Source organism: Pelobates fuscus, chromosome 1 (genome assembly GCF_036172605.1).
Source record: "Pelobates fuscus isolate aPelFus1 chromosome 1, aPelFus1.pri, whole genome shotgun sequence".
NCBI lineage: Eukaryota > Metazoa > Chordata > Amphibia > Anura > Pelobatidae > Pelobates > Pelobates fuscus.
This window is the reverse complement of record NC_086317.1, coordinates 322,771,754-322,782,535: the sequence shown is the minus strand read 5'-3', so window position 1 is coordinate 322,782,535 and position 10,782 is coordinate 322,771,754. Positions and strand designations below refer to the sequence as shown.

Below are 10,782 nucleotides of genomic sequence, written 5' to 3'. Positions count from 1 at the left end.
CGGCCACATGGGCGGAAACACAAGCGGCAGCCAACCTGCGGACCTCCCGCCACCCTCAAGAGGGGGAGACACTCGGGCAAAATATGCCACCGAGTCTCGGGCCAGAAGACGCAGGCCTACACACCAGCCTGGGGCAGGAGGGACACCCCCACCCCCGCCGGAGCGGCAGCACCTCGGTACTCCCCTGAACGATCCCACATTCAGCGACGCTCAGGAATCGGATGACAAGCCTGGATGGGGATGCAGCTCTTTAATAATATTTTAATGAGGCAGCAATATCAGCTTTGCTCTTTATAGATTATGGTGAAATAAATGTCTTGTCTCCTCTCATTCTTCACATCACACCTTTTCCCACCCTTCCACTCTCTGTGTATGTAAATATAGATATATATATATATATATATATATATATATATATATATATATATATATATATATATATACGCACGCACACACGAAAGATTTACACATGTGCAGTTTTAAGATCTTTTCACTTGCCAACATCCTGACAGGGGGAGAAGAGAGGAAGTCTGATCAGTGTGGCTCTAATGCCAGGTTTCTCTCTCCTGTTGCTGCACAACAATGTCCTGTTTCTGTCATTAGTGGACTGGACTGAAATTAAAATGGGAGGGTAAAAGGAAGGGAGTGGGGGGGGGGGGGGGGTAGCTGAAGAAACTCCTCTAGCTGAGAGATGTGCCCAATAATGCAATTTGACCAAGTTTATAGTACATTATAAACATTTATTACATTACTTTTGTTAATGGTTTTCTTTCTTTATTTTGATTTGTGTAACTGTGTTTTCATCTTCCTTTAAATACTATACCAAAAGTGACAATTCATTATCTTTGAATACTTCAGGTCCATTGTCCTTGTTTCCTCATAAGGAGACAGATAGTGGGTGAACCTCGGTAAAAAGTATTCCTCCATTTAGGACCCATGTCATGCTGTCCAAAATTGATTCTCAGTTCTTCTACTTCTAAACACTACAGAGAAAAGGCACCTGGAAGCATAGGAAAAGCCAGGCCATTGCAGGTCATTTCTAGCCCATGCAAGAGTACGTCTCTGGTATTCTGCTCACATACAGTCCCTCTTGGTTAATGGTTACATAGGTGCCAACAGTCCTGCATCTGCTGGGACAGTCCCACTTTTTAGTTATTGTCCCTGCAAAACTCAATTCTGGGGACGTGTCTAGCATTTTGAAATCTGCTGGGCAGATTTCGAGATACAGGAAGGTACTGGGCACTAAGACCATGCTTCAGCAGTACTCCATGCGCGGTCTGTCATGAGGGGGCAGGCTTTTAGCCTGACTCAGTCATCCCTGGCCACTGTGCCCTGGGCAGCCTCCTCTCTTGCCTGCTGACCTCCATTGCAGAAAGTGGGCAGGCAAGATCGATTTGCAGTAAGGTTGTTGTTAGTCTGGTTAGGCATGTGCACATGTTTATTCCCATCTACTCATAATATGAAGCATTTTTTTTTTTTTTACCTGTTATCTAATATTATGTGCTTATCTGTTTTTCCACAGGGGAAGTAAATTTAAACAAGAAAGAAGGGACCGAATCTACACACAAAGTGGAAAAAATTATTATACACCCAAAGTTTGTTAGGGCAACTTATGATTTTGATATTGCAGTCATAAAGCTAAAAGAGGCCATTAATTTCACAGATCATATTATTCCTGCATGCATTCCTGACCCGGACTTTGCTGACCAGGTTTTGATGAATGAACCACATGCTTTGATTAGCGGATTTGGACGCATACTTGAACGTGGGGTTCAATCCACATTGCTTCAGATGCTGACTGTCCCGTACGTTAAAAGACAGCGTTGCAAAGAATCCAGCAAATATACAATCACAGATAACATGTTCTGTGCTGGTTATGACAAAGAAATAAAAGATGCTTGCCAGGGAGATAGTGGTGGGCCTCATGTCACCCCATTTAAAGATACCTACTTTGTGACTGGCATTGTTAGCTGGGGGGAAGGGTGTGCGCAAAAAGGCAAATATGGAGTGTATACCAAAGTATCCAACCTGCATAAATGGCTAAGAGGAGTAATGAGAAAAAATCAATCCTAATGTGGAGAATTTAAAATTAAATAAAATAAATTAGTTATTATGTTGTTAGGACTTCAATTTCCACACTTACTCAAAATGTAGTAGCCTGTTTCTTTCTCGGGCAATGTTCTGATTTTTCTTTGCTCTCAGCACTGTCTAATATAAGAATTATCTAAAATGCAGGTAAGATTTTGTCAATAATTATTAATGTTGATCGATTAGACATGATAGGTAATAATTCTAGGTGAAACCACACAGAATTAAAATTTCAGGGCAATGAGGGAGCCCCCATGACGACTGCCATCATTGTCTCCCTCATCCCATTTTAAAACCACCTATCTTTTTTATTGGGGACATGTCAAAGACTGATCCCATCCATTGGTACAGCAAGAGGTCTCTGATATTTCTGCTGTTTATTAATTGAGCCACAGGATCTGATATTATCTCTGTAACTAAGGCACAGAAGAATCTCAGGGTGAACACAACATCATAGGAGGCATAGAACCCCCCCAGTCTTGCAAATCAAAAGGCATACAAATTGAGATAAACCTAGGTGCACTGCAAACAGTTAAAATAATGAATGCAACCCTGTGATGATTAATGAAGCCACTGAGGTCGTGCTATCATATCTATGATATACAGAAAATTGTATTGTGATAAAAACAAAGATATTGGTTATAGCTAATTAATAGAAATCTCGTGCAATTTTCAATAATCAAATTCATATTATAATTTTTATGAAAACCTTTACTTGGACCTTTATCGCTAGGTGAAAATGTTATAGTACTTATCTCAGAGCAACAAGATCTAACCAAATGGGTTAGCACATGGGGTTATTTACAAAATTCAATGTGGATTTAAAAATTAAGGTCTTTTTAGTGAATAACCCAGACAGTCATTGAAACGCTATAAGCATAGAAACATTTATGTATTTCTGGCAATGCTAAATAAACTGTCATACAGATTTCTTGAAATGTGTAGTTTACCATTGTTTTATTACGGTTTAATTGAGGCTAGTTAAATGTTAACAGTATTCTATGTATTAACAAGTCCATAAACAACATGTAGAAAATGACACACTTTTTAAAAATTCAACACAGATCAATCAAGATATAAGAAAGGATGACCTGTGTTAATAAAGATATGAAATATTGCATTAAAATATTCTAACCAGTAGGCAGTAGCACATTGATGTGTGTTTTAAGTGTTGCTTTTATTTATTGGTGTACTTATAGGGCATTTAACATGTATGCAGTAAAATAATTTCCATTGCTTAACCCCTTAAGGACCAAACTTCTGGAATAAAAGGGAATCATGAAATGTCACACATGTCGTGTGTCCTTAAGGGGTTCATGCATTTTGTCATCTCAACGTTTACATCTTGATGTCCCATTTGGTTTGGGCCAAGACATGCAACTACAACACAATTAAAAATAGTATTTTAATGAGCAAGGCCTCACTCCCCAAGGTATGGAGATGGTACCATTTCAATGGCTTAAAAGGACACCTCAGAATTATCATCATTTATTTATATCGCAGCAAATAATCTTGCAGATACAGAGGGAGAAATGTGCAAGAGTTTCTTTGGTAAGTATTTAAAGGGGATCAAGTAACATAACATTCCAGGGATTTAAACGTTGTAGTATGTGTTAGCATTTTAGTATAGCACATAATTTGATATTTGGGGGGTTCCATTTTGTACACATTCTGCTTTTAGAATGATGTCATCAAGCAACATCAAATGTGGTACTGCCCTAGTAGTCAGTAAGTATGCATGACAACTCTTGATGGAAGGAATAGAAAGAAGCCTCTCTTTGCTAGATATTTTTGAAAGGTGGAAAATAAGAATTATTTGAAATGTTTCTCACCATTGGTCAGAGATTTATTTTTACAAATTCCTATATTAAACAAATATGTATTTTTGAGGTGTTACACAGCAATTGAAGTGCAACAGTCACACCACCTCTCTCAAGTCAAGAAAGACAGGCACTTGCAAATAACTTATACAAAAGAAAATACGGTGTGTAGGTGCTTCCAGATGGAACCAAGAAAATATAGGTACGGACGCAAAGATAAAAAATATATACTACACCAAATAAGTGCACATGGAAATACTTAAAGTTGTAGTTGTAGATGAAAACTTGAATAATCTACAAAACAAAAGTAAAATTACATGGGGCAGACTGTATCATCAAAAATAGCAAAAGACCCACCAATAGGATAACACTCACAGGATATAGAGATGTCCCAGGCTTTATATAAAAAAACTCCAGGGTGCCTTAAAAAGGCTAAATTGATATCCACAATGGAGAGTAGCAAGAAACATCCATAAAGTGTACATAAAACTATTCAGTAATAAAATATATAGAGGACATAAAAGCCCTGAAAAAAGAACTAATGCCAAAAGACCACTGCATATAATAATTAAAAAGTCCCAGAAAAGTCACCAGCAGACGCATTTCAGCTCCTCCTGGAGTCATCTTCAGTTCTTCATGGCACTAAAGATGACTCCAGGGAGAGTTGAAAAGCGTCTGCTGGTGACTTTTCTGGGACTTTTTACACACCATATTGTGTGTACACACCATCAGCATGATGAAGCATGCACATCAGTGTCACTAACTATCCCTGGGGAAGTGGAGCCATAAAAGGGCCCATATGTGCAGCGGCTGGTGTTGCAAAAGGTGCCAGAATGAGGCTTGGGCTGCAGAGAAGGCGGTCAGAAGTGGCACTTAAGATTAGTGAATGGGCCATACAGGAATAAGCAGAGCAGGCAATGTGACAGGTTTTGAACAAATCTAGTTTTAATTTAATTGCATTCACAGATGGATGGCATTAATGAGGAATTGGTTGGTATTGGAGGGAAATCGCAGAAGTGGTTACTAAATTACAGGCCATTGAGAGTAAAGAAAAAACAGATAAAATTGTGTCTGATATGTAGGTGTCATTGGAGAAATTTGAACATGATTTGTTGCAACAGAAATTAGGAAAATCAGGAATGATAAAGTGGCTTACATTCAGGATAGGATTTACACCTGGAATGAATTGTGGGGGCAGAGACAGCTCAAGGTCAAGAGGGCTACCTTTAATAGCCTGAAGAAGTGGCACAGACACCACAGTCAGTGATAATCAGAGTTATCTCTAGGACAGGTATTTTTTTAGAGCGAACAGCGGCAGGAGAACAAGAAGTGGCCGAAAAAGGTCAAGGGTCAAGTCCCATGAAAACAAACAGAAAGGTATGGACTTTGTCCTATACTTTGATCTCCAACTGGAATATACTTTAATAAATATGAGAATTGCCATTCCAGTCAGAAATCAGTCATTTTCACTGGATATTGTCCACTCTGACAAAATCTGATGTTGAGTGAAAAACCCTGTGCGACGCCTATTAAAGTAATGTGTTAGCATGCCAAATATGGCAAAAGTTAAGTTTTCAAACCATAATTTGGTTATTGACATATTGGGCATTTTAACACTCAAGTAACAAGTGAATATATTGTAAGTTTAAAAAACTATTTTTTTCCCTTTAACTAATTATTGTTGTGTTAAGGATTCATATGGGGTATCAGAAGAAAACCTTATCTTTCTTTTTAAACCGATATACAGCATATGTGGGTGCAGTTAAAAAGAAAGTTTTAAATTACAGTGAAACAAATACATTGCAATAATTCCTAAATGTCCTTGGTCACAAACTGGAGTAATCATGGAAAACCTTTGGCCATGAAGGGGTTAAATTTATTAGTGCCCTCCATACATTCAATTCAACCACATTCTTTAACTTTGGCTAAAATCTGATTCTGCCAGGTTTCGATGACATGCACATGCACACCTTGTTGCCTTCTTGTCTATTCACTTTATGGAACCTTCTTATCTGTCTTTGCATGAGATTAGCCTCCATCTCTCTCCCTCTTCTCCTTCTCGCTTGCCCTCAAACCATTTTTTCCTTCCACCCACTCCTCACCAACCTCCCATAGGCTGACAAGAAATGTACCTGTTACTTTTATTTTATTACTCTGGTTCAGTAATTTGCTCCGTATGTTTTTGACATGTTGCAATTATGCTATCTTATGTACCAAAAGTATCAACAATAATGATGTTACTTTTCTCTGTCACTTGCATCTGACTACTATATATGAAACTCTTACAATCTGTGAGATTTTTAATCATTGTTTAGTGAATAAGCGGGTGCGTTGGATTGTGTATTTTGTATGTTGTATATATTGGCCCAGCAGCACCCTATATAGTATGCATGTTCAGGTGAGTGCAATCCTCTTGGTTTCATATGTATTAAGGCTTTTACCTGTAATAGTGGTAGGGGCATGATTTCCCTACTTAAAGGGACTCGTTACCTTGCTCCACACCGTTCTTGTTCTAGCGATTTGTATGTGACTACTTCCAGGTCACATGCAGATCGCCATCTTGCAACTTACCTGTTTCACCAGGTGGTTTACCTGTTTCTGCTCTCTTCCACTGGTCTGCGGCACTTGGCTTACAAACATTCACTTTTCAGCCCTCCAGGCCAGCAGCCCCGAGGACAGATTCTATAAACAGGTTTAAGAGCTTGCACATTATTCTGTGTTGCCCGCACTTTTAAATGTATTAAAGCAGTATAGTGGCAGGTACTATGAGGAAAAGGTAATGTTAAAATAATATTAGGAGGGGGCGGAGCCTAGCTGCTAAGCAGAGTGGACTGCCAAAACTCAGCTCCTGCAATTTCTGCCTGATTTTGGGGAAAATACCCAGTGAACCTGGCACAGACCCACTCTAAAGAAGCATAATTGAACGGGGATTCTCGGGGTGCACCTCTGGACACCCTAATAGACGACCTACCCCCCCGAGACCCCAAGTTGCGGTGACCGAGGCCTACAGAATGGCTGGCAAGGGGGAGACGGCCGCTCTCCTTCCCTCCTACCTGCTCCACGACCACCTCGACGCTCAATCATCCTACCCCCCCCGGGACCGGTGGGGGTCATTCCGGTCCTCGCCGCGAATCCAGACCGAGCCTCTGCACAGCGTGAGGGCATTGGGTCCGGCGACACGTGGCCCATCATACATGGCGGCGGAATATCTGCGGCAACTGCAAACTCAGCCTGCAGCTCCTGAGCAGGGCCCCAACTATGGCACAGACCTTGGGCAGCGTCTTGATGCCCTATTCCATAACTTCTGGGAGAAGCTCCAGCAACGCGCACAGCGCGCCGAGGCAAAACGCAAGGAGAACTATGGGCAGCCGGGCGAGAGGGGAACTCCCTCGGGCGCAGCACCGGACCAAAAGTTGACACTCACCTACCCCAGCCCACCCGGGCGGAAGGCCAAGAGGGCTACAACCCACAAGCGTCGGCCACATGGGCGGAAACACAAGCGGCAGCCAACCTGCGGACCTCCCGCCACCCTCAAGAGGGGGAGACACTCGGGCAAAATATGCCACCGAGTCTCGGGCCAGAAGACGCAGGCCTACACACCAGCCTGGGGCAGGAGGGACACCCCCACCCCCGCCGGAGCGGCAGCACCTCGGTACTCCCCTGAACGATCCCACATTCAGCGACGCTCAGGAATCGTATGACAAGCCTGGATGGGGATGCAGTTGCAGTTTGGTGAAGGAGCTTTACTCAGTGGGACTAAACTACTAAACAGATGCATGAGCTTGCTTCTACCTATTGGGACTTTATGTAATGTATTGCCACACTATACACTAGCTCCCATCACCACCACTATACAACATATTAGCATCCTACTGTAATGAATGTGCTCCTATCTAGAAATGCACACATGCTTACTGCTCTTAGAACACTCATTTCTCCTGAGTCATGTTACTATTTTTCTACTAAGCTACTCAGAGCTTTATGTTTCTATGCTTTAATACTCGGTGGCTCTATACTCTTACGCCTTACTCCACGGCAATAGACATATACCACCCTGCCATGTTTAACCTTTAACCGTTTAATCTTGTAACCTACCTTCCATATGCAACAACTTAGAACAACCCCTAGATAAGCAATGGAATTCTATTTAAAACTTTGCAGTTTACACTCACGTCTAACTATTGTCAAGCTATGTCAAAACTACTTACCCTAGCTATGGTGACAGTATCTACTTTTACCATCTGAATATATGTGCAACCAATCTTATATATGAAAATGTGCCTGTTATTCTAATGTCCCGCATGTTAAGCGGAGTGAATGCTTGGGGACTGCTCTCGGGGCACCTCATGCCTGCCTGTAACCCTTTATGTGCACTACAAAAATAAAGAATTAAAAAAAAAAATAATAATAATATTAGATGCGCTCAGTTGCGTTGGTTTACCAGTCAAACATATATATTTATATGTTACGTTTCTTCCCTGTACATATTCAAGGCCTCGCGCTGGTTATCCTTTACGTCCTTACGCATTTGAGCATATATTACGTAAGTCAATTATAAGTATGTGTTCCGATACGCTCTATAATATCCAACAGGATATCTGACATGCTCTCTGTCCTTTTTCCAGAAGTTTTATAACTATAAGGCAATAAGCATACAGACAAGTTGCGATATCACGCTTATTAGTTTCAAGATGATAAATTGTTATAATACCATGTCATCATTAGTTAAGCCACTCCTCCTCATACTCATGCAAGACACTATGGCTGGCCAACCACGGCTTATTTAACTCTTTCTACTAACTACTATGAAATTCTATTTGGCTCCCCTACATAGCAGGTGTTGCAATTAACTATATGAATTTAGGTTATGCTCATACCTAGGTCAATACATAGGGTTAAGAAATACAATATTAACCTGCACATACATTTACTGTGCATACATCTTGTGTAGCCCTCATGAGACATGGGCCAACAAGAGGCTTGACTCCTTATAAAAATAAAAATATACTGGCGCTCTATGTAAGTTAAATATCCACAAAATAAGCTGCGATGAACTTTATAATAGCTGCTATAACACCATGTGTAATCTTTCCTCATACACTAATCACAGAATCACAAACATAGCAAAAGGTGTAGCGCTACATACAATTTGTAGTATGTTCAAACTCTTTAGTTGTCACTCCCCAGCAAAATTCACTGAGTCAATGGTATAGGAATCTTATTCTGTAAGAGAGATTAAATGCTCATAGTGCAAAACTGCAAATAAAATTATTACAATTGTAACTCTATATAAGGAACCACTCACATATTACTGAGCTTACAGCCAAGCTCAGGGATATACGCTCTCAGGTCCGTAAAGGCGACCTTTTCCCTTCTTGTATTCGGAAAACGTATCTCACGTTGTGGCTAGAGCTCAAGCAGAAATATATATAGTGCAATATAGTCTGGAATCCGTATTGGTATAAAAAATATATGTATTATACTCACAAGTGTGGAGCCACTCTTATAGGCTCTTTAACAGCGTGTTGTGTAGTTAAGGACTACACACCTATATAGCAGGAACCAATAGCCCAATATAAAAAAATCGAAATTTATTCAAGTATTATGAATTTAAAATTCTAATGGCCAATTTAGAATAAATAAAAACAATTATACTATAAAAACAATTGAAAAGAATTATATTCAAGAAAGGGCATAAAGGTGATGGTATTGAAGTCCCCAGGACGCGTTTCGCCAAAAGTTCTGTCGGCTTCCTCAGCTAGGTAAAAATCCCAATACAATCCTCCTTCCATCAGGAGTCCTGCTATTATACCTTGTCCGTAATTTTGAGCACGGCGTTCAGCTGTCTTTTTGGCGCGCTGATACTCCTTCTTTCTCCGCCGGCACTGAATGCATTCCAAGCCTCCCTCTCATTGCAGTTCACTTCCGCATATGACGTCATCAAAATTTTAACTCTATGAGTCCTGCGGTCTCCTCAACCTCAGTCTCCCTTATCAAATATTTATTTGTGTCCATAATATAATCGGGGTAAAAAAGGATAATTAAAATTAGGAAAACAATAACATAGATAGTCTTCCTGGCAAACAAATGTAACTCTTATAAATACATTGAAAAAAACGCTATATTCCACATTTTGATCGTAACATATATTGATATTGTATTATGGGAAAGCTATATATCACAATTTAAACCATAAAATCGGAAAGTAATTGGATTTAAAAAGACTATATGTCTCAATTCCAACCATAAAAAAACATTATTATCCAATGTGTTATACTCGTATTTCTGCTAATCAGAAATATATATCATTCATATGAAGCAGATTAATCCCATATTCCTCTATCAAACGTAATCTCCATTTAACATTTGAATATCCGTTTAATCACAATGGGTTATTTCTTCTGATCCTGGTTGTACACAAAATAACCTCCTACAGAAACAATCTTCTCTATCTTTGCAACATAAAAAGGGATACATTCTTTATACAAATGTATCTGTTTTGTGTAAATACATTCTTTTTTTCCCTCCCCTCTATGTAATTGCTAGGTATTTGAGAATTGGTTTCTAAAGCAATTCTTTTAATCAATTGATCTTTAATCTTTAATCTCTATTATATATCTATTTATATCTTTTATTAATATCTATGTACATCTATAGCTTCTCCTACTTATTTAGTAAAAGGGACAGATTACAAGAGTAAGATGAAAAGTACAAATAAATAAATTAAAAAATGCAAAAAATAAAAAATATATAAAAAATATTATTAAATGCTATTAAATGCTATGCGGAATATTTTGAAAATTAATTCAAGAAATGGCAAATTTCAAATTCCGAATTCAGACCATAGGGAACAAGACTTTTTAATTCGAAGATC

The 10,782-nt window shown here is 39.4% G+C and overlaps 1 protein-coding gene across 1 annotated transcript; it reads left to right on the top strand.

Moving 5' to 3' along the window:
- Positions 1-1,497: 1,497 nt before the first annotated feature.
- On the top strand, positions 1,498-3,228 carry LOC134571690 (coagulation factor X-like; the record flags this gene model as incomplete). Its single annotated transcript, XM_063430250.1, has 1 exon — positions 1,498-3,228. A coding segment is annotated over one exon (576 nt), but the record flags the coding sequence as incomplete, so codon positions are not given.
- Positions 3,229-10,782: the final 7,554 nt, after the last annotated feature.